Genomic DNA, 24,856 nt, shown 5'->3' with positions numbered 1-24,856 from the left:
ATTATACTTTATACGAAACAACTCGGAAGTCTTTAAAGCAGGATCAAATGCAATACATTACCTTTCACGTGACACTAATTTTTGACAGTGTAGGCAGTCTGAAGGGAGCATAAAACTAATTCCACGTTTTTACAAGTATTAAAGCGGCGTTACAGTCCAATACCGGAAGGCAATTTCAGACCTTACCGGCAGGATTTACGGCTGTCACATACTGTATGATTTCTCCTCACAGACAAGTTTAATGGTATTGCACCGTACCGCCATTATACATTACATAATACTATTTTTTCACCGTACAAACTATTTTTAAGATAAAATACCATCATACAGTACTTGCTGCAAATTTAAGACACTTAGCAGGTTGCAAGGTAGCACTACACCTTTACATAATTGCGAGACACTAATTTTAGACCTTAAAGGCGGAGTTAAGGCAACATTACTCTCAAGCATTAAACCTAAATTTAGGTCTTACGAACAGGTTATCATTACATCTATAATTTTCCCCGGATGATAAAAATTACCAGATGGCCTGAATATTAGTGCGTCCACAGTAGCAAAAAGGGTACAGTTTACCTGTAGGTCGCCCTGTTAATCAATTACCGCTATTTCTCTTACTTGGCCTAAAACTGCTACATCTCTATCTTGAATGCTGAACTGTAACAAAATATTAACACTAGTCCATGGTGCTCATCAGGAAGCAGTCATGGAAAGCATGTAAAACTGTAGCATTGCTTTTTTTTTTTTTTTTTTTTTTTTTTTTTTTTTTTTGTCAGTTATGTGAAATAAGCCGCAGAAGGACGAAAATACGGGCTAAGTAAAACAAGTGCAGATACGTCCATCAACAAATGGGTTAAGTCACTATTACACTCTTGTACATAACACTAAAATTTACGTTCTTACAAACAGCCAATATTTGGTCCTCAAAGAGCAAATAATAGGTCCTCAAAACCGCCATCATCTATAAACCTGGATACCGGATATTAAATATATCATTACCATCTCCTCCAACTCCACATAACTTCAGGTTACAGGTGTAGGCTGTTCTCAAATATTGTAATGTACGCCGTGATTGCTTCACTCGAGACTTTAACCGAGGGTCGGGCCTGCTGTTAGTCATTTACTTGGGGTTCTCGACCGCCGCTTCCGTCCTTCGTCGGACTTACTTAATCTAAACTGAAAGTGAATTGTGCATTACTGAAACAACTGAATATTGCAAGAGAAAACAAGCTAACACGAAAAACGTTGTGGTAGATACCTTGAACATACCAACTAACGAGGAAGGGCACTCGTTACTTTTGGAAAAAACATTACAATGAAGGGATCTCTCTCTCTCTCTCTCTCTCTCTCTCTCTCTCTCTCTCTCTCACACACACACACACACACACACACACACACACACACACACACACACACACGGATCCTCTAGCGTCAGTAGTACATACTACGGTATTAAAGATATCTACGTCAGGATATTCTACATTCCTCCAATTTACGCTAGTAGTTTTCAGTGAGAGTGAGAGTGATGCCTAAATGTAAGCAGAGTGATGAATAACATTAACAAAAATCTTTATATATATATATATATATATATATATATATATATATATATATATATATATAAAACGCAAAAAAGGAACTAATGGCCAAGAGCCAGCAAATTGTAAAAAAAAAAAAAAAAAAAAGGCCAATTTCAAGAACCATTAATTTTCAGATGCCTGGACACACTGCGTTTGAGACTGGAGATAATAGGCAGGAGGAAATACAGAGGGAGACGGTTCCTGAGTTGACCTGTTGCATACATGAAGGACTGGGAGTAACGGTTAACTCTTGCATCAGAGAGTTAGACAGAAAAGGGATGAGAGTTTGTTGCTAGACGGGTGCTACGCGCCCGCCGTTGTGGTAGAGAGATGCAAGCAGACAGTTCAGAGACGCAGTGACTATTGAAGATTGAAGTAGCGATAGAAAGAGATAAAGATGCAACAGTTCAGCAAAGACACAGAGGTCGAGGAAAGACGGTGAGAGGAGGAGAGTTAATATGATGAAAAGCGTCTGACCCCACTTTGTTGAGAAGAGCTGTATGTGGGCAGCCTCCCCACACATGAGAGTTGTACTTTACATAGGGGCGAATAAAACCCGCATTTAAAGTCAACAACTGTGCGGGGGTAAAGAAAGCATGGAGTCGGCTCAGCACACCCAATCTCTAGGAAGCAGATTTTACGAAAGGTACTATGTTCATTCCAAGATAAATCCCGAGAGAATGAAACCCCAAGTATGTTTAAAGATGATGCAGGATTGAGCTGGATACTGTTAAAAACTCGAGGATATTCCTAAAGAAGATTTTGTTGGGTTGATGGATGTAAGAACTGTGTTTTTGATGCATTAAAAACAAGATTATTTTTTACCCCAATCAGAGATACGAGCCAAGTCTGACATTAGGTGTGCCACAGCCTAATACCTTGTTTGCTGAAGCAACCGCTGAGATGGACGCTGCGGGAAGCGATTGGAGACGTGAAGGGTGAAGTCATCAGCGTATGAGTGGATAAAGTTAGATGTACAGCTTAGGCCACTGATGAAAAAAAGGAAGAGAGTTGGTGATAGGACAGAGCCCTGAGGACCACCAGTACTGGTGGCTCTAGGAGAAAAGTGGCCGTCTACAACAGCAGCTGTAAAACGACCAGAAAGGAAGCTTGAGATGACGGTGCAGACAGAGGGATAGAAACCGTAAGAGGGCAGTTTGGAAATTAAAGATTTATCCCAGACTCGATCGAAAGCCTTTGAGATGTCAAGAGCGATGGCAAAACTCGCTAATGTCCCAAAAGAAGGATGACCAGGAGTCTGAAAGGTAGGTGAGAAGCTTGCCAGTGGAGCCTGGCGGAACCCGAGAAAGAAGGTTGTGATGGGAAAGATGCTTTATTTTATTTTATTTTTTTTAAGACTGAACACGAAATCTTTCGAAACACAGGATGTTAATGTAATTGGGCGATAGTCAAAGGGATGGGGATGGTCACCCTTCTTTGGGACAGGCTGAATGAGAGCAAACTGTCAGCAAGAAGGAAAGATGCAAGTTGATAAACAAAGCCGAAAGAGTTTACCTAGGTAGGGTGTAAGCACAGAAGTGCAGTTCTTGACAACAAGAGGGACCCCATCAGGCCATCAGGCCCATATGCCTTATTAACACTGAGGCCAATGATGGCAGAAAATACATCGACTGAAGAAATGTTAAAGACAGCCATGACGGAGTCGGAGGGAAATGATGAAGGAACTGCACCGGAATCGTCACAGGTGGCTCTGGAGGAGAGTCTGAGCGAAGAGTTCTGCTTTATCACTGGAAGCAATAGCTACAGAGCCATCTGAGTGGAAGAGAGGAGGGAAGGATGATGAGGTAAAGTAGCTAGAAAGGTTTTTGGCAAGGTGCCAGGAGGAGCGGGAAAAACCCGAGTAGGAGAGTTCATTGCATTTAGTACGTAAGAAATTATTTTTAGCAGAGCGAAGAACTTAACATGATTCCGGGCAGAAACATATGAGATTCGGGAGTGGGTTGCCCCCGGTACCTTTGGTAGGCCTTCTCCTTGTTGTGGACAGCATTACAATAAAGCCTGATTAAACCATTATCTTTTTTTTTTTTTTTTTTGGCACTAGTCAAACGGTATGAGAAAGAAATGTATATTTCCATGGCCAAACGAATAACAATAACCTCCGTAATGCGCAAAGGCACACTCACACGGCTCTCGGCCATGGAAGCAATAATCATTCCAGAAAAAATCAAAGAAGTACTGCGTGAGGGTCTCCCAGTCAGCAGCTCCAAAGTACCACAACCAACACTTCTTTGGTGGAGTCCACAGGCCTTATTGGAGCGACAGGACAGGTTACGGTGATAAGGCTGTGATCGGTGGGACCCAATGCAGAGGAAAGATTAACAGCGTAAGCATAAGGATTTGTTGTAAGGAAGAGGTCAAGTATGTTGGAACTCCCTCCAAGGCGGTCAGGGATACTGGTAGGGTGTTGTACAAGCTGCTCTAGGTCATTAAGGATAGAAAAGATGTAGGCTTGTTCACCAGGTGGATCAGTGAAAGGAGAGAGCCAAATGGATAGGATGAAATCTCCCAGAATGGAGATTTCAGAGAATGGAGAAATGGATAGGATGAAATCTCCCAGAATGGAGATTTCAGAGAATGGAGAAATGGATAGGAGGTGTTCCATCTTAGACGCAATGTAGTCGAAGAATTTTTCAGAGTTGGGGGATAAGTAAGCAGCACAGATATATTTAGTCAGAAAATGACAGGAAAACCGAAGACAGAGAGTAGAGAATTCACAAGATTCAAGTTCAGGAACACGAGAGCAAGATATGTCGTTGCGCACATATACACAACAGCCACCTTTGCTTTTGAAATGAGTGTAGAGACAGTAGGAAGATACAGAGAAGGGTTTGCTATCACTCGCCTCAGACAGTTGAGTCTCAGTTAGGAAAAGAAAGTAAGGTTCAGGGGAGTAGTGGTGCTGAACAGAGAGAATGTTACAGGAATGGCCGCGAACGAGGCATAATATGCTTAAAAGGTTATCAGCAAAAGTTCACAGACAATTCCCAGCCGGTTGTGGCAATGGAAAGTGCTACATGAACTATTTTTATGAGGAATATGGCAATAAAAGACTATGGGAATAGGCAATGTATCTATCGTTGGGGAGGAATGCAAAATACAGAAGCAGGACACAGGGATGGCAGAGGACTGTCGATGAATTTTTGTTCATGGCTGTGCACTTGAAAATATGAAAGATTTTTTATAGGAATTGCTCTCAAGCATTGCCGGTGTAAATGAAGATACTTTTCTACAGAAACATGTGTAAATAAGTAACGTCGATTTTACTGCACTTTCACAATCTCCTGAAGATTCGAGTCTGGTTAGGCGAGATGTTTCGTACAGGAGGGGTTAAATGTACAATTCATGAACCCCTTCACTCCCTGGAGCTCTCCTGTGCTAATTAACATCCGGTAGTAGGAACAATGAACTAAAAGTCATCGTACTGAAAAGGCTAAATGTGGAAGCTCATGACAATTTTATCATTACAGAGCGCTTATTGTAACCCAAGATCCCTAACCCTTTTCGGCTCAGTTTATGACCAAGTGAAGTCGGCCTGAAGGATAGATTTGATCGGTAACTGAGGATAGAGATTCCTTCCTAATAAACTAGGGTTCATTAAATTTCATACAATAACTATTTAGCACTATGTTGTGGGAGTGGCCAGATTCTGTTAGATGAAAACAAACCAATTACAGTTTCCGCGCAAGACCCCAACATGACGTGCTCTTTTAACTGATAAGGCAGCGTCATAGCCCTTGTGTTTATGTATGATAAGCCGAGCACAGACTTCCGTGCTGTGACGAATTGTGACGCTGTTGTTGCAGCCCCACGCTCATCTGGACGTGAACCCTGTCACGTAAAAGACAGCTTCACGGCTTCACTGTATGTAACCCCATTATTATGACAGGTCTCCCCTCAGCTGAGTACAGTTGTTTGCTGAACACAAACGAAATAATGTATTACTGCAGTGAGGACTAAACCTTACTACGAAAAATAAATTTACTAAAGACTGAATAAAAAAAAAAAAAAAAAAAAGTGGGGAAGCTCATCAACACTTCTGACATATTTGCAAGTGTTGTATAGTTTGAGTATGTCCCCCCCCCCCAAAAAAAAGTGTCAAGTAGTGTTGTCTATGAGAAACTATACACGGTATCACCGAAGCCTTTCGTACTGCTTGATGTAACAGCAAACTACTGACGCAACCCGGCAGCTACGATACATACTTTTAACTTACATTCATGCATAAATACTGTATACTACTTATATACAGTATATTCATAAACATTCATGAACACGTACATACATAAACATCCACAAACAAACATACATACAAACATAAGTAGGCCTAAACCAACCAAAACTCAGAGGCCTAAGTGCATAAAAACTTCTGTACGCCTACTTCACTCTATAAATACCCTGCGCCGAGACTACATCTTTAACCTACTGTCACGTCCATTTCCAAACCTCAGTATCAAAGCAGGGAGGCGAACTGATTTTGTAATTCAAGGTTAACTTTATAGAACACCGTCTAGGTTAAATATATATGATCCTTTAAAGCGTTATACATTATGATACATTGAGAAGGTGCAACTCATATAGCTGTATTACAAATTTGAGAGAGAGAGAGAGAGAGAGAGAGAGAGAGAGAGAGAGAGAGAGAGAGAGAGGTGGGGGGGGGGCAGACAGATGAAGTGGGAGGGGACTGAAGGCGGGGAGAGAGGGGGAGGGAGATAAGGACAGGAAGGGACCAGGATTATGAAGAGGGTAAAGGGAGGGAGGGAGCGTGACTGGGATGGTGGTGGTGGTGGGAGAGAGAGAGAGAGAGAGAGAGAGAGAGAGGATGGTCGTGTGTCTGTGTGTGTGTGTGTGTGTGTGAGAGAGAGAGAGAGAGAGAGAGAGAGAGAGAGAGAGAGAGAGAGAGAGAGAGAGAGAGAGAGAGAGAGAGTTGACTAATAAGCGGAAGGAAATGAGATGCGAGAGGCACGAAAGATGAGGAGGGAGAGAGGGGGGAAAGGAAGAGGCGGGGGGGAGGAGGGAATGAGAGAGAGAGAGAGAGAGAGAGAGAGAGAGAGAGAGAGAGAGAGAGAGAGAGAGAGAGAGCAACGGTGAAAGAAAAAAATGATAGACAAGAGGGGAGGAACAGCGTGAAGGGGAGTGAAGGGGAGAGGAGAGACGAGTAAAAGGTCGTGAGAGGGGAGGAGAGAGCAAAGAGGAGGCAAAAATGGATAGAGGGGAGGGGAGGGGCGGAGAAGAGAGGGGAAGAATATTAGTGTTGAAGGGGCAAGGAGGGGGTGAGGAAGGGTAACGGTTAAGGGAAGGAAGAGGAAAAAAGGGCAGTAAGGTGGATAAACGAAGGGAGTAGTGTTTGTTGCCCTAGGTTCATCTTAAGTGTCAACCCAGTCGACTGCAGGCTTCAGTTTTCCTCCTTTTGATGGATAGGGAGTTCAGGGATGTCTGTACAACCACGCAGCTCCACAGCCCATGTCAGTGCCATTACATGAAGGCTGTTCCTCCCCAACAACCCCAGAGTAACGGAGAAAACAGAGAAGGGGAAAGGGGAGGTAATGGTCGTGGGAATGGATAAAGGGAGATGTAAGGAAAGGTGGATAACAGGAAGAGAACAGACGGGAGGGATATTACAGTGGAGGGAAGCGGAGGAGAGGAGAGAAAAGAGAGGTAAGGGGAAACTGTGAATGCAGAAGGGCAACATGAGGAGGGACATGAAAAGGGGGAGAAGGAAGAGGGGAGGTAACAGTAATGCCCGTGAGATGTAAGGGAGAAAAGAAAGAGGAGATAAAAGAGGAAATAGGGAGGGGAAGGACATTCATAAAGTGAGGGGGGGGGAAGGAAAGAAAACAAAAGAAGGAAAAGGTGATAAAGGAGAAGTGAGGAGAGGGAAGGTCAGTACTGACAGAAGGAGAGTGGGGTAGTGATCATAGGAAAGAAAAGGAGGGAGAGACAGAGAGTGGGAAGAAGGAAAATAAAGTGGAAAAGAAGAGGGGAAGTAATGATCGTAAGAAGAAAAGGGGAAAGGAAAGAGAAGGAAACGCGATATAAAAGAGGGGAAATGGGGAAAGAAGAGGGGATGTACTGATCGTGGGGAAAAAAAAGGGGGAGAGGAGAAAGCAAAGAGGAGGGGAAGTGGGAAATCAAGAGACAGGAGGGAAGGAGAAACCACATAGGAGGGAGAAATGGAGAAAGGAGAATGGGGGAAAAGAGAGGCAAGCGGTGGCGAGGGATGGAAAGAGCAAAGGTCGTGGGAAGGAGAAAGCTAAGGAAGGAAAGCTGGAGAAAGCAAGAAAGGGTCAGGAGAAGGGTGGGAAGGGAGGGAAGGGATAGTGACGGGAGGAAGAGAGGGATGTGGAGAGACGAGAGGGGAGAGGAGCGAAGTGGATAAGCAAGGAGAGGAGAGGAAAGGACGAGATGGGAAAGGAGAGAAAGGAGCGAAGTGAGGAAAGGGACGTGGATGTGTACAGAAAAGGGAAGGGTAGAAAGGGAGGGGAAATGACGAGGAATGCGAGAGGGTGAAGGTCATAAGAAGGACGGAGAAAGCTAAGAGATGGGAGGGGAGGCTGGAGAAAGCTGGTGGGAGAATGGCTGAAGGAGAAAGGACGAGAAGTGAAGAATGGATGAGGAAAGGGTAGAAGAAGGGGAGGGGAATTAGAAAGGATGAGGAATTGAATGAAGGAAGGCACGAAGAGGGAGAGATGAAAGGAGAGGGGGAAGATGAAAGGGGAGAGAACTATGGAAGGAAGAGAAAGCAAGGGTGGAAAGGGTTAGAGAAAGGAGGGCACGAGAGAAGAGGGTAGAGGAAAAGTGGTCGTAGAAGGGGAAGATAAAGCAATGAGTAATGGAAAGCTCTAGAAGGGAGGGGAGGGGAGGGGAGGGGAGGAAAGCGAAGGAAGGGGATGGGAGAAAGATGGGGAGGCTCGTGGGAAGGAGAGGGAAAGCAAAGGGTAAGTTAGAAAAATGAGGGAAGTAAGACGGGCGTGGCAAGCAGGCATAATGGCAGGAAAGAAAAGGAAAACGAAGGGGAGGGAACTGAATAGGAAAGGGAATGATAAAGAGGAGGCGATAATGGGAGGGAAGAGGAAGAGAGGAGCGTGTGAAGAACGAGAGAGAGAGAGAGAGAGAGAGAGAGAGAGGGGGGGGGAATGTGTATAGGGAGAGTGGAGAAAGCGGATGGAAGGGCTCAGGGAGGGTGGGGTGTTGTAGTGAGGAAGGAAACCAATAGTTAGGAATGCACGAGGGAGAGGACATGACTTGAAAGGTGAGAGCACAGAGGAAATAGTAATGGAGAGAGAGAGAGAGAGAGAGAGAGAAAAGGGTGGAAGGAAGGTAAGAGGTGGGAAAAGTTTGTAGAGAAACGGGAAGGGTGGAAAGCGTGGAAAGGAAAGAGGCAGAGAATGTGCAGAAGAGGATGAATGGAGTAGTGAGGAAAGAAGAGTAGGAAGGGAAGGAGGAAGAACAGGAAAAAAAAAAAAGAGGAAGTGATGCAGACAGAGGAGGGATAAAGAGGAAGGGAAGAGGCTATCAGGTAAAGGGAGAGGAAACCGAGACAGGAATGCAGGAAGGATAGGGCATGACATGAAAGGTGAGGAGAGAGAGAGAGAGAGAGAGAGAGAGAGAGAGAGAGAGAGAGAGAATGGGTGGAGGAAGAGGTGGAATGCGGGAGGAAACAGGATAGGTATAAGAAATGAGGGGGAAGAAATATATGTAAAGAAAAGTGGATGACGTGAGGAACTAGGCTACCAGACAGGATGTGATGTAGGCCTTTCAATATTACCTACAAGACGCCATAATCCCGAAAGGGGTGGCCACTGACTTTGAGTTATTTGTTTTACTGGGAGGGGCACTAACCCTCCACCAACCCACTTGCTGACACGTAGGGAGCACGTATGGTTTGTTATATGGTTACCACCCAGCGTTGTAAATGGTTTCTTGGCTTACAGTAGACCATTTGGCTTGTCACTCAGTGTAAAGCCATCTGTAAAGGAAAAAAAAGCAATAAGAAGTGACAGGAAAGACGGGAGAAATAGGAAGAGAGGAAGGCAGGCACAGAAAAAGAATGATACAGGCTAAGGAAGAAGTAGGCAGCACTACATCCACTCACTTGATGTAGTGCTGCCTCCTTCTTCCTTAGCCTTCATCATTCTTTTTCTGTGCCTGCCCTCCTCTCTTCCTGTTTCTCCCATCTTTCCTGTCACTTCTTATTGCTTTTCTTTCCTTTACAAGTGGCTTTACATTGAATGACAAGCAAAATGGTCTCCTTTAAGCCAAGAAACCATTTACAACGCTGGGTGGTAACCATATAACCAAACCATACGTGCTCACTTCGTGTCAGCCGACACCTTTAAATTTATTCTTGTTCCATCTAGGCGACTGTACTCAAACTGGCAGACAGAATTGATGGGATTAAAAAAAAAATGTAAACAGTGAACGAAGTGGATGACCGAAAGACAGATATATACTGTATATATATATATACTGTATATATATATATATATATATATATATATATATATATATATATATACACACACACACTGGAGAGAGAGAGAGAGAGAGACTGTGTAATTCACCGGGTCGGTCAGGATCACTTGATGGTCGTGATCGTCAGCTTTTACCCTCCCGGAAGGGAGCTGAGAGCTCATATAGTCCGATCTAAGGGCAAGGCTGTGACCTTCACCCACGCACACACCCGTCCCCTTGCTCCAGGGGGACAGTAACCACCCACTTCGTCAGAGAAACTTTTCGCAACCCGAGCGAGGCGCGAACTCCCGTCCACCAGTTGGCAAGCGAGAGCGTTACCACTGCACCAGCGAGCGTGATTTAAAAAAAATGTAAACAGTGTGTGTGTGTGTGTGTGTGTGTGTGTGTGTGTGTGTGTGTGTGTGTGTGTGTGTAAGAAGGTGACAGAAGGGAGGATGTAATGAAAGTTGTAGCAAGAGTGGGACAGTGAGCTATAAAACAAAGGGAGGAAATAAATTAAAGAAAAGGAAAGGAAGAGGGCTGGATGCAAAACGAACAAAGAATGAGAGAAAGGAGTACGAGACTGCAAAATAAAGTGACACGAGAAGTGGATGCAGAGCGAAAGTGTGAAATCTGGGATGATGCGGGGCGAGGAAGAGAGCGAACAAAGGAAACGAGAGAAAGGTAGGTGTGTAGGAAAGATGGATGGAAAGTAGGACAATGGGGGATGGGAAGAAGGATGTGTGGAAGAGAAAGAAAATGAGTAAGAGATGAAAGGGAGCGTGCTGTACGAGAGAGAAAAATAGAGATGAAAGGGAGGATGTTAAGTGAAAGGAAAAGAGAAAGTGTGAGATGATCATGCGGATGCTGAATGAAAATGAGAGATGGCAGGAAGGACGCAGAGTGAGGGAAAGAAAGGAAGTGAGATGGCAGGGAGGATGCCGAGAGAGAGAGAGAGAGAGAGAGAGAGAGAGAGAGAGAGAGAGAGAGAGAGAGAGAGAGAAAGGGTGATATGGTTGTGAGGATGGTACGTGAGAGTGAGATAGTAGGAACGATGCCAAGTGAAGGAAAGCGATGAGGAGGAGAATGCTGAGTGAAAGAGAGAGGAGGAAGGGTGGCAGGATGCAGAGTGAGCAGAAGGGAAGGGGAAGGTTGGGATTATAACTGGGCAGGGAGGGGAGGGGATGGGGGGTATGGAGGGAGGACAAAGGAAGGGGAAGGGGGGTAAGCAGGGAGGACAAAGGAAGGGGAGGGGGGTAAGGAGAGAGGACAAAGGAAGGGGAGGGCGGAGTGTGGAGAGAGGGAGTAGGAGGGGGAGTGGTATAGTGGAGTGAGAGCAGAGCAGAGCAGAGCACGGGAGAAAAGCAGTGCAGAGCAGAGAGGAGAGGAAAGGACAGAAGAGAGGAGAGGAAATGAGTTGATAGGGTAAGATAAAATAGGAGAGGAATGGAAAGGAGACAAGAGAGCGCAGTACAGAAGAAACGAACAGATAGCATAAATTAGGATAGAGAGGGGTAGAAGGGTCGAAATATAGCAGAGGTAGAGACTTGGGTGGGGTGGGGGATAAAAGGCAGAAATAAAGTACAATACAGTACAGGAAAATTAAACAACAAACCTATTAAAACTAAACTGTGTTGATTATGACATTTATCTGTTAGTCTACGAAGTGTGGAGAAGAACTGGATTGGAAGGATGGTGAGGTGGAGGATGGGTAGGGCGGGGAGAGGTGGATGAGATGTTGAGAGGGGAAGGGAGGCGAGACGTAAGGGGAAAGGATAGTGTAACGTAGGGAGGGGGGGAGGGAAGTGAGACGTGGGTGAGGAAGGGAGAAGGGAAGGGAAGAAAGAGAGTATCAAGTAGTTAAAGAAAAATAAACAACAGACCTGTTAATCCTTCCAAAACTGTATGACTATCGCCGGTATTGTGAATCAAAGATAAAAAGCATGGACAGGGGAGGGGTGGGGAGGGTGGAAAGATTGGAAGTGGAGATTGGGTAGGGAGGGGAAAGGGGTGAGACGCTGAGAGGAAGAGAGCTGAAACGTAGGGCGGGTTAGGGAGGTGAGACGTAGGGAGGAGGAAGGGAGGGTTGGGGAGAAGAGACGTAAGGAAGGGGAGGGAGTAGAGACGTAAAGAAGGGAAGGGAGGTGAGACGTTAGGAGGGGGAGGGGGTGAGACGTAGGGAGAAACAGGGAGGGAAGAAGGGAGGGGAAGAAAATTATTATATAGTGGCAAAAGAATTGTAAACAAAAACAAATCTGCTAATCCTTAAGAAACTGTTTTCATTATGGCAGGTACTGTGAGTCTAAGATAAGAAGTGAGGTAGAGAAGGGAAGGGTGAAGCGGGTTTCCGTGGTAGGGAGGGGAAAGGGTGACAGAAAGGGATGGCAGAGGAGGAAGGGGAGGGATGAAGAGGGGAAGGGAAGGAAACTTGAATACGGTAACGTCGGGATAAAAAATGTGAGTGGAAGAGAAGGATGAAGGAGAGGAAGGAAGGAAGGAAGAGAGGGGACAAAGTGGGAAAGGGTAAGTCGAGGGAGAGTAAGGAAGACATAAGAGGTAAGGACCTGACATTAACCCCTTCAGAAGATGGAAGAACTTTTAGTCTTGCTAGAAGTAGACGATTTTAAGCAACTTTGACACATTCAGAGGCGATATACCGCTTCATGATACCTTTTCAATATTAAATCCTTCCTCAGTTGAAAATAAATCTGATGGTAACGTGATACAAATGAATACGTCATCGGAGAGAGAGAGAGAGAGAGAGAGAGAGAGAGAGAGAGAGAGAGAGACTCGAAGGGTTTGTGTGAATGAGAGGGAAGGTGGGGAAGGGGGGTACTGGAAGAGAGGATCTGGGAGTGTGCCGTGTGTGTGTGTGTGTGTGTGTGTGTGTGTGTGTGTGTGTGTGTGTGTGTGTGTGTGTGTGTGTGTGTGTGTGTGTGTGTGTGTGTGTGTGTGTGTGTGTGTGTGTGTACTCACAGACAGAGAAGACAGTTGAGAGAAGAGAGAAGAGGAAGGGAAAATTAAGGAGGGAGCAAGGATGAATGGGCGAACAGAGAGGAGAGAAGGGACGGTGATGGGAGGGAGGGAGGGCGATGACGTGGAAGAGAGAAGGGAGGGGAGAGGATGGGAAAATGGAGGAAGGGGGGGAGGGATAAATGAGGAGCAGTTAGGGGAGGGAGGGTGGGAGGGCAGTCGAGTGAAAGACATGGAGGGAGCGGGGAGGAAAATAAAATGGAGGAACGAGGGGATGAATGGAGACGGGGGGGGGGGGAGGAAAGGGAGAGAAAGAAAGAGGGTGGAAAGGAAAGAGGGAAGAAGGGAAAGAAGGTAGTCAGGGAGGGAAAGACGGAGGGAATAGGGAGGGAGGAGGAGGAAGGATGAATGGAGAAGCAGGGAGGTGAAAGGGGAGGAAGAAGAGCGATATATAGAAGAGAGAAGGGAGGATACGAAAGGAAGCAGGCCATCGGAGTGGAAGAAAACAGGGAAGTAATATGGAAGGGGGAGGAAGGATGAATGGAGGTTTATGATGCAGGATGGAGAGAGAGAGAGAGAGAGAGAGAGAGAGAGAGAGAGAGATTCGTTGAGCAGAGGAAGAGAAGGATTAATGGAGAAGGGGAGGAAGGAAAGGTAGATGAACAGACAGCAGAGGAGGAGGAGGAGACAAAGGCTGAGAGTGGAAGGGTGGAAAGTAGAGAGAAAAGTATCTATGAAATGAAAGGAGAGACAATATGGAGGAGGAAAGAAGGGGAGAGAGGGAAAGCAAGGTAGGCAAAAAGGAGGGCGAGGGGGTAGAGAGACTAACAGGGAGAGGTGAGGAGAGGAAGGGACAAAATAAAGGAGGAAGTGTAAATGGAGGGTCAGGTGAGAAATGGAGAGAGGATGAGGAGAGGAGATGACACAAGGGGACAGATGAAGAGATACCGTACCGGTACCGAGAGAAGAGGAAGCTGAGGAAGAAATTGTCGAAGGGGGAAGGAGAAAGCGAGCAAAAAGACGAGAACAAGAAACTGAGAAGAGGAATGCAAGAAATAAAAAACAGGATGTGAAGAGAAGAAGAGCATGAAGTGAAGGTGGAGAACAGGAAATGATGGAGAGAAAGAGAGAAAATTATCTAAGAGAAGATATGCAGGACACGTTGAATGGCTGGGCGGGATGGCAGAGGAGGAGGAGGAGGAGAAGGAGGAAGGGAGGGAGGAGGAGGGGTGGTGGAGGAAGCTGAAAGAGAAAGGTGGGAGGGGAGAAGGGGACAGCCAGAAGTGGAGAACAACAGAAAAAGAAGGGGAGGGGTTGGAAAACTATCCAGAAGACAAGAGATGAAGGAAGGTAGGGGTGGGCAGAAGAGGAGAGCAAGAAGTGGAGGAAAGGAAATGTGGGGGGGAAGGGGGGAGACTGAAAAGAAAAGTATCTACGTGCAAAGAGAGCAAAGAGATGCAGGAAGGCTGAATGGCGGGACGGGAGAGAGGGAAAGTGAGTGGGAAAGGTAAGAAGGATGGAGTGAGGGGCACTGGAGGGAGCAGCTGGCTTGGGCCGTTATCACAGAGGGGCACATGGTCGCCTCAGCTGTGCCAGGGAAAAACTTGCCGCTACCATCTGCCTCACCCCACCCAACCCCACTCTACTCACCCCAACCCACTCTACGTTTCGTCCCTGATGCGATCCCATTCTACTCTCATCCTTCACCCTACCCTCAACCTACCCCATCCCATTCTACCATCATCCCTCACCCCTTCCCACCCTTAGCCTACTTAACCCCACCCTCAACATTCCCCACCCCAATTTACCCTTACCTCACTCGCAACCTATCCCACCCCACTCTCTACCCTCACCCCACCCTCAATTACCTTTATACTGCTACCCTCACCCTTCACTCCACCCTCAAACTGCTACCCTCATCCTTCACCTCACCCTCATACTGTTACCCTCACCCTTCACTCCATGCTCATACTGCTACCCTCACTCTTCACTCCACCCTCATACTGCTACCCTCATCCTTCATTCCACCTTCATACTGCTACTCTCACCCTTCATTTGACCCTCATACTGCTACCCTCACCCTTCACTCCATGCTCATACTGCTATCCTCACTCTTCACTCCACCCTCATACTGCTACTCTCACCCTTCATTCCACCCTCATACTGCTACCCTCGCCTTCCACTCCACTCTCATACTGCTACCCTCACCCTTCATTCCACCCTCATACTGCTACCCTCATCCTTCACTCCATTCTCATACTGCTACCTTCACCCTTCACTCCACCCTCACACTGCTACCCTCACCCTTCACTCCACCCTCATACTATATCCTCAACTCGACCCATTCAACCATCACCCCTCCCCCACCCTCAACGCTGTTTCCACCCTACCATCATCGTTCATTACTCCAACCCCATAACCTTACCCCACCCATGCCCCTACCCTCACTGCATACCCACCCTCATCCCTACCCTCACTCTCACTTCACATCCTTGCCTCTATCTTCACATTCACTCTACTACCAAACCTTGTGTAAACTATCATCTAATCTCATGTAAACTATTACTATCATCATGATCATCAATTTCCCACTTTTCTATTCTTTTTCAAACGGAAGAGTAGCCCCCCCCCCAAAAAAAAAAAAAAAATGTAGCTCCAAAAGTACTGAGCTTAGACTGGGGGGAAAAACTGTTGTTAAATGAGGTAGGGAGCAAAACAGTAAGGCAATAAGTGTAACTATAAAACTAAGCTAAAATAAATGGAGTAGAGTGATGAGAAAACTGCATGGTTCTCATAAGTCATCTATGCAATTCATAATGATAAGAAGGATACATAACTTACACACACACACACACACACACACACACACACACACACACACCATACAATATTAAAGCATAACAGGCAAAATAAGTTCTAATGGAAGAGGTGCTTCAGAGCCTCCTAATGATTCTATTTTTTTCAATGTAAGAAAGAAGGAACCAAAGGCGAGGAGCCCACAAGCATTGTTCCCTCCAAGAGAACACAAAAACAAAAAATCTGAGAGCCAATTTCATGATCTGATCATTCCTGAAAACGGCCCATATCACAAGCTTGTGCCTCTTATGAAGGATTAAAATATGTAGTAACAAGTTGGACACAAGCAGGATAAACTTCAAGAGAGAGAGAGAGAGAGAGAGAGACTGTACTCATATATATATTTATGATCAGCCATAATAAAAATAAGCATGTCTGCAAGAAAACAGGAACAATAATAGGAAGTTAAATCAAAGGCCTAAAATAAAAGAAGGGAAGCAAAGATGACCAAAAATAAACCTCAATTAGTAAGAAAATGGGAGTAATGTCTGGCAAACATATCAGGGACAAGTTTAAATTAACCACTAAGGTAGAACACAATTTTATTTTATTTTATTTTTTTCCCCCTTAAAAATACTACCACAGCTTTTATTCTGCTCAAGGGAGACCACCGATGAAAGGAATATAAACAATCATCATTAACCACTTCAGTATGGTATTTTCTAAATTTTATGCCACCAACTGTCACACACTTTGATCCAGCTCTACACAGACCCCTTGATGTGAAAAATTTAAGAAATTGCAGTAACTACTCCTTAATTACAGTTAGCATCATTATTCTAGCATTTTTTTTACATATATGGAGGGGAGAGAGGAGAAAGAAGTCATAGAAAAAGTGAAGTAAACCTCTCTAACAAGCAAAATGTGACAGGGACACTTCTATCTGTTACAAGACTGTTTTACATCCCTTACTTAGCATCACCTACTGTCTGGCTTGCACAGCTATTTATGAAGCTCCCAACTACCTCTTCAGATATTTGGGGGGAATTTCTAATTTTTGGATGCAAATGGCACAAATGGCACACAAAAGTATATTACTGTGCCACATGCACAAAAAGTATAAAATGCTGGGAACCCTCCTATGCCCACCAGCACATAACCCTCAATGAATGATAAATGAGAAGTTATAACATGGAAAAGAGGAAAAACAAAAGGGAGGAGGATAGTGAAGTGTACGAGGAAAGAGACAAAAGCAAGTACACACAGATGTGGAATAAAAAGGACAGTAAGCAATAAGTACAGTATAACAACAAACATGAGGAGCAACAAGAAAAACGTAAGAGCAAATGTAGGTCAACCAGAGAGAGAGAGAGAGAAAAAAAAAAGGGGGGGGGGGATGGCAAGTTATGACAAAGCAGCAGAACAGAAGAGCAGGAAGGAATCAGAACTGGCAAGTAAAAAAATGAAGGTCTGCTTGTTAACATTTACGGAAGAGAAAATAAAGTCATTTGGAGGAAGCAGGTAGCAAATAGGAAAATGAGCAACAACGACAGAATGGTATAGTATCGAAAAATAAATTCATAAATAAGACGCTAACACATGGTGATTAGGAAGGAGTGAGGCATTTTAATAAGAAGACTATGGTAAATATGGAGGTACAAATACAGTATACCAGTGTCTGGGTGAGAGAAAAATATTTAAGAATAATTCAAATACAACACTACATAAGGAGGTGTAAGCAAGAGTGGTGTCTGAATGGGTGCAAATATGTTAGAACAATCAGAATACAATGATAAATAAAGAAGTAGAACCATGATAGGTGTCTAGATGAGGGTGAGCCATTGTTTGATTATATGTAAGAATATACAGTACATACAACTATGGTTAAACAAGGAGATGAATGCATGAGAAGTGTCATGTGAGAATGGGGCATTGTTGGAATGACACATTATCAAATATGTGATAGTGTGCATGTAGAAAAAAGAATACAATGATGAGTGGGAAGCAATTAAAGGTGTCTAGGAGTGTGTGAGACATTAGTAGAGCCACATGTAAACAAATATGTGACAGTACAGTATAACTAAAAGGATGCAATAACAAATGAGATGCAAGCAACTGTGGTATCTAGACAGGAGTGAGACACAGCTTGAGCCACGTGTTGTTGCCTGGGTGCAGCTGCCGGTGGAGTCAAGGTCACACATACACACTGGGGCCAACAGCTGGTTTTCCTCCACCTCGTCACTCCCCCCACCACCACCCCTTCTCTCTACAAGCTCTACTCTCTTCCATGCTTGCTCTCTATCACTGTACAGTATGTAAACCTATCTTCTCACTCCAATCCCCTCCCCCTCTCTCTCAACTCTATTATGCTCTCTTTATCATAAAACAGAACTCTCTCTCTCTCTCACTACACCTCACTCTCCTTTTCAATGCTCTCTGTCACAGATCTCCCCCCCCCCCTTTCTCTCTCTCCCACACTACATCACACAGTGTACTACAATCTCTCTCTAATCATGCTTCCACTTTACTCACTTTCCTTTGTCTCTTATGATATCAAATAATCTATCTACTGTAAATTTGAAACTCACAACCAGTACAGGTTCTCTTTACGACACCTGTCTTTCCAACTATGCCTATCTCTCAACACATGTTCTCTTCCAAGCTCTCTAGAGTATTATAACATCCTCTCCATCCTCCCATCACACAACACAGTTCTTGATTTCTGTACCACTAAGCTTTCCTTGCATTTCAATTATTCTCATTTATTAAACACTTACATAAACTTGTATCTTCAACCAAACCAAACAAAAAGCTATTCCCTTCGTTTTCGCTTTTGAAGGCTCCACCATGCTTGCATGCGTCAGCCTTGGTCACCGAATGGCAGCTCTCCATGCTGCTCGATCTCTGGCACCTTCCCTATTTAGTCCCTTAACCCTGAGGACACTCAATGATCTCGTCCCAGGTCTTTTTCGGTTTAACTCTCACTACCCTAACCCCAACACTAACACTTTTCACTTTACTTTCTCCACCCAATTATCATCCCCCATCCTCTCCACATGCCAAAACCATCTCAATCTACCTCTCCTCATCACAACACCAATACACTCCAGTCCCATCCTACCTCTCAACTTTTCCATCGTAAACTCAGCCCCCCCAGGCCTTGCACTCAAGGACGCCCTGCACATCCACCTAATCATTGCCATTTCTGTACGTTTGAGCCTGCGAATATCCTCTTCCTTTACTGCCCAGGTCTCACTACCATACAGCATTACACTCCTAACACATGCCGTATACAAAGATCCCTTAGCACAGAGGGAGAGCCCTCTCAATGTCATCCAAACATATTTACTACACTTTCCCTCATTTAGAAAAATTCCTTCCCTTGCCTGAATGGATATTTGATTTTTTAAACTTCTTCCTCAGACCTCCCTCTAATAAGATGATCCATCTATTTTCCCTTCCTTCCCTGCCCAAGTATACAAGTAATGTTCAGTACATCATCATCACATTTTTGCTCGGTACCGAACATCATGACATGCAATAATTATACTCCTTGTAATACCTCATTTCGGTTACTTACCCCACTGGCAAGAAACACTTAACACTGAATACAGTTCTATCCACTTCAAGCAATGGGAAACTGGGACAGCATGATGATGGAACAATAAGTACAGCATTTAAACTGTACAGTGATCTGTGATCCAAGTATTGTACAGTATATCCAGCTTTATAAAGATCAATACTGGCACTGCTCCTGGGGAGTTTAGATAATCATCTATAAAACTGCATTTGTCCACAATGTAGTGGCAACTACAGTACCAATATGAGCTAGATCTACAGATCTGTGTGCTAATGAGATACTCACCACATGAAACTGTAGATCTCAGATACAGGTAAGCTGCCAGTGGTGCTGTTCTTGAGGGCCAGAGCAATAAGGCAGGAATACGAGTAAGCTGGTTTGGGGAACATCTTCTCCTCTGGCCTTAAGTCCTTCCTAGGTTTACCTGTGCTCTTGTATCTACATGGGACAGAGGGACAGTACTAGAACAATAATCCACCAAAGCTAGTGTGGTGTTATATCCAAATACAATTACTGTATGTACATGGGAAAACCTTGCACATTAATCTTAATACCATACTCAGCACCTAATATTGTGAAGCCAACAGTACAGGAATAAGGTAAGGTAATACAGTAACTAATCAGTGTGGTGGCCTTACCTATTGCTTAGGATGGTGTGTGGCGTGGTGGTGCGTGCGGTGATGATGGGTGTGGTGGAGGGGGTGGTGGTGGTGGTGAGCGTGGAGGCTAGGGTCAGCTGCTGGGAAGGTGTGCGTTGTGTTGTTTGTACTACCATTTGAGATGACGCGAGGGGAGATCGGGTAAGGACGGTGGGCTGGGCAGGGGACTGAGAGGATGACTGCACAGACACTAGAGGGGCAGTCTGCCTCGTTCCCTGCCCTGCACCGTTCTGGGGCCGCACCACCGTCACTTGTGTTGTTACAGGACCGCTCACACCCTGTGACTGTGGTGTCTGCAAGTATAAGTGCAACATATTGTTTTTTCTATGACTCTATGATCCCCCCCTTCCTTTTTAAACAAACTGGCAACATGTGCCATGTTACTTCATTAACAATTTCTACTTAGCACTTCTCCTCACCATATTCTAGCCTTGCAAACAAATTTCAATTACAAGAGAGCAAACTGGCCAATTCCCAATAATGACTAGAGAAAGGACTTATCCATAAAATCATCAAAATATGGTTACTGTACCTACAACTGACAATGCACAACCTACCCTTCATACAGCAATTTCTATTTCTAATTACTGTGTACAGCAATTTCTATTTCTAATTACTGTACACAGTTACACAGTACTACTATCAATAACTGTAAAAGGCAAGCAGCCACTACTACAGCCTTATTCAATCAAAACATTTGCTGCGCGAAATAAAGCACAGTTCTATCTCATAATTTAATGCACTGGTAATTGTCACTTAAAAAAATAATAATAATAATTATATATCCAATAAAATGTGCCTAAAGTACCGTACCCTTCACCATACTACAATATCTAAGATTCCTCCATCATCATCTTCCTGACCTCCTTTCCCACCCTAGGGCAGGGTGAAGAGTAGCAATGTCCAGACAGCCTAAGTCAGCCCAGTTCAATGGACCATGCTTCCAATCACTCATCATTTAAGCCCACAAAATCCTGGCTCCATCAGATGGGCTAAAAAAAAATTTCACTACATTGTGTAGCTTCAGATCTACATCTCTGATAATGTCTATCAAAAATTAACTATTCCTCCAAACTTAACTATTTCTAAATAAATGTCCTGATATCAGACATCATGAAAGAATGTTAAAGGCTGATGTGTTACTGTCAGCTTCCCTACCTGAACAGAGGTAGTGGTGGTGGATGGCTGAGGCTCTGTCTTGATGAAGAGTGTGGTAGTGGTGGTGGTGGCAGGAGTGGTGGTGGTGGTGGGTGAAGTGGTGGCTGAGATTGTGGTGGGAGGATCTTGGTTCCGAGAGGTACGGAGGGGCAGGGTGGTGGGCAGCACGGCAGAAGGGTTTACCATAACACTGTTCTCCAGATCTAGACTATAGTTGCTCATGGAGGACATGTTCATCCAAGAATTAACCACGTTCATTTCCTCTGTATGCTCCTCTTCCACATCCATGTCCTCCAGTTTCACATCTAAGGGGTCAAACAATGGTTCAAAGGTCTTGAGATCCAGCTCTGTCTCCAAAGAAGACATCCCAGACAGATCAAGGGAGTTGAGATCTGAGGAGGTGATCATGGTATCCAACCCCTCACTGAACTCAAGCCCACACTTAATATCACAGTCAATCATCTCTTGGAGGGTGAGACCTGGCTCTGTGCTGGGTAGATACAGATCCATGGTGATGGCGGTGGCGGTGTGTGGTGGCAGTGGTGTGGGGTCAGGAGGTGGTGTAGTGCAGGGGAGGGGGGGAAGGTCACTTGCCCTTTGCCCTGCATGATGAAGAAATGCATATTTTTAATTACTCACAAAAAAAAAAAAAAAAAAAACATGCCTGCAACCTGACCACATTCATCCAATTTTATAATATGATGAGCTGGTCCTGGAGTGGTGTCTCTCTCTCTCTCTCTCATACATACACACACACACACACACATTTAAACCTGTTCCAGTAATAAATTATATGGTGGTACAGTGAATGATAACTTTTACACTGGTCCTGCATTGTACTCCTCACAGTACCACCATTTGTCCAATTAATGTCATTAATGCAATTCAGTAAACCTGTCCTCACACAGTAGTCTAAATACTGTACTAAACTATATTACTATACTGTACTGTACCATAATTTTCCCTCAAACTGGAAAATTAATTTTAATATCTGCCAAAAATATAACAGCTACTGTATTCCAAAGAAGTGAAATTTATCTATTTATGTATCTATCTATAGCTAGATGCTTTAATCTCAGGAGAGGCCACTACTGAATCACCTCCAGGTCACCCTGTCCTCTGTCATCAAGCTGCCCTTTCATGTATATACCTCTTGATCCCCATCCCATACTTGGTCTCCCCCTCCCCCTTACACACCATAAAATGGGGTAACTTTGAGCAGCTTTGAAGGTTTTTAAGGCATAACATAGAGTTGCATACCCTTGTTGGTGTTTATGTGTAGCCAGGGCAAGTGGCATTTGAACCCTTGTAAAGGAAAAAATTTACTATGTTCAACTTTTTTCCAACTTATGATCCACTTTCGTGAATGTGGCACCTGCGCACTCCTGCCGCATTATTGGTTGGTTTCAATTTCATACCTTAAGTATCATATTTACAAAAAACAATTGTACCTTATATTCCAATTCTCATAAATACTGTTTTGCATTGTCATCGAACTATACAAACAGACATGAAACAAGTGTGTATCTGTGTGTCACCCAAACGGACAATGAATTTGAGGAAGTTGAATTTGAACTGAAATATTTATTGTTGTAAAAGGTACAGAGTTGCTGCATCTCTAACAACTAAATATGTATATGTACGGATATATGTACTTACGAATAATTTGGGCAAAGGTATCGAAGCAACATAGTAGGTGTGATCCATTTCAAAACAGTCTTGCAAGACGAGACAACTTGTTTTTCCCCCCCTGGCCGTGTCTCGTGTCCCCCTCTCCCACTCCTTTGTAATGACTTCCATTCGCCTCCCCACATCCACCACTTTACCACTGACAAAACCGCTAATTTACTTAGAATGGTACTATTGTCTAATGTAACAAGTGCCTAAGTATTAAGATACCTTTTATTTGCACTTTCCCAGCCAAATGTGCTTATTTCTTTAAAAATATTGGGAGATGCAACAACTCTGTGTCTTTTACAGCAATAAATTTCAATTCAAATTCAACTTCCTCAAATTCAGTGTCCGTTTGGGTGACGAACAGATACATACTCGTTTCATGTCTGTTTGTATAGTACAATGACAATGCAAAACAGCAATAATGAGAATTGGAATATAAGGTACAATTGTTTTTTGTAAATGATACTTCAGGATTGAAATTGAAACCAGCCAATCACACAGCAGGAGTACGCAGGTGCCACATTCACGAACGTGGATCATCAGCTGGAAAAAAATTGAGTATAGTAATACTGCGAGTGCCATTAAAGATATTAACCTGATAGATGCAACGAACATCATATGATGGAAAATTTGTAGCTGCAATGTACATCATAGGAGCAAGCTTTTTATGAAACGGGCGCGCTACATATTTCTCCCATAACACGTCCTCATTACTTCACCATAGCTGAACTAAGGTAAATAATGAACTTATATGTGTTTATCCTATATTTTTCCGTGCACTGTTTTATTTCATACAAGCCAAAAATATTTTTTTGGGAAAAAAAATATATTTCCCGTTTTTTTGTACACGGGGGGAGGCGGTAGCTCAGTTGGTAGAGAGGTGGCCTGCAGTCCTACCGGACCCAGCTTCAAATCCCCGCTGGGGCAGGGACCAGTTTAAGAATTTGAATTTAATATAAACAGACTTTACTGATCTACCAGATCCACAATCCTTGTCTATCCACCCTGTCATATGCTTTCTCCAAATCCATGAAAGCTGCATACAACTTCTTTCCCTTCTCTAGAAACTTTTCCACTAAAGATCTAAGAATGAATATCTGATCTACACAACCTCTTCCCTTCCTAAAGCCTCCCTGTTCTTCTCCAACTAATTTCTGTTCTTTCTCTAACTCTGTCAATAAGTATCCTACCATAAACTTTTCCTATTATACTGTACTAAGAAGACAAATGCCCCTATGATTACCATACACTTCTTTTTCCTCTTTTCCTTTGTACAAGGGAATAATTATACCTGACTTCCAATCCTCCGGGACTTTACCTTCCTCCCAGGTCAATCTGCACATCTTCCACATCCATTCTACTACTATCTCTCCCCCATGCTTCAGCATTTCACCACACACTCCATCAATTCCTGGGGCTTTCCCCGATTAAATTTCTTCATTGCTTCCACAACTTCTATCCTACTGATTTCTTCCTGTCTTCTCACCTCCCTCCTTCTCCCAGCCATTCCCCAGCCACTTATATATATATATATATATATATATATATATATATATATATATATATATACACATACCGGTATGTATATATATATATATATATATATATATATATATATATATATATATATATACACACACCGTAATATATAAAAAGCCACACAAATGAGAGAATCCCCAGCAATCCCAATTCCGTATTTGTAGCTAACTTCAGCTGTGGAGTCCTGTTTCTCCCATCACTAACCATGGCTGTCATTATATGCTAGCTACACAATTCCTTGTTCAACCAGCCTGGTTTTGGAGAATGGTCTTCACAACTGCAGTGGGCTTGCTGGTAAACAAAACTGATCATACTATCATTAACTGTAAAATGTCCCAGTGCTATTAAAATGACAGTATCTGAATATTCTTACCATAACAAAATTAATAAAACATGTAGTAGTGGTAATTATATAATGTCTATAA

At 43.8% G+C, this 24,856-nt stretch overlaps 1 protein-coding gene across 1 annotated transcript in view; it reads right to left on the bottom strand.

The window, feature by feature from the left end:
• Nucleotides 1-24,856, bottom strand: part of jumu (Forkhead box protein N4 jumeau) — a 58,863-nt gene that overhangs the window by 22,435 nt on the left and 11,572 nt on the right. Inside the window, exons 2-4 of the mRNA XM_080286323.1 lie at nucleotides 21,216-21,817; nucleotides 20,037-20,350; nucleotides 19,684-19,836 (exon numbers count right to left, since the gene is read on the bottom strand). Of these exons, the coding sequence (XP_080142449.1) occupies nucleotides 19,684-19,836; nucleotides 20,037-20,350; nucleotides 21,216-21,725 (977 nt within the window). The 5' untranslated portion in view covers nucleotides 21,726-21,817. The remainder of the gene's footprint in view (nucleotides 1-19,683; nucleotides 19,837-20,036; nucleotides 20,351-21,215; nucleotides 21,818-24,856) is intronic.

This window comes from Coenobita brevimanus, chromosome 111, assembly GCF_032717465.1.
Source record: "Coenobita brevimanus isolate Jiangsu-jjx chromosome 111, ASM3271746v2, whole genome shotgun sequence".
NCBI lineage: Eukaryota > Metazoa > Arthropoda > Malacostraca > Decapoda > Coenobitidae > Coenobita > Coenobita brevimanus.
Note: the sequence above shows the minus strand (reverse complement) of the source record. Positions and strands in the feature narration are given on the sequence as shown.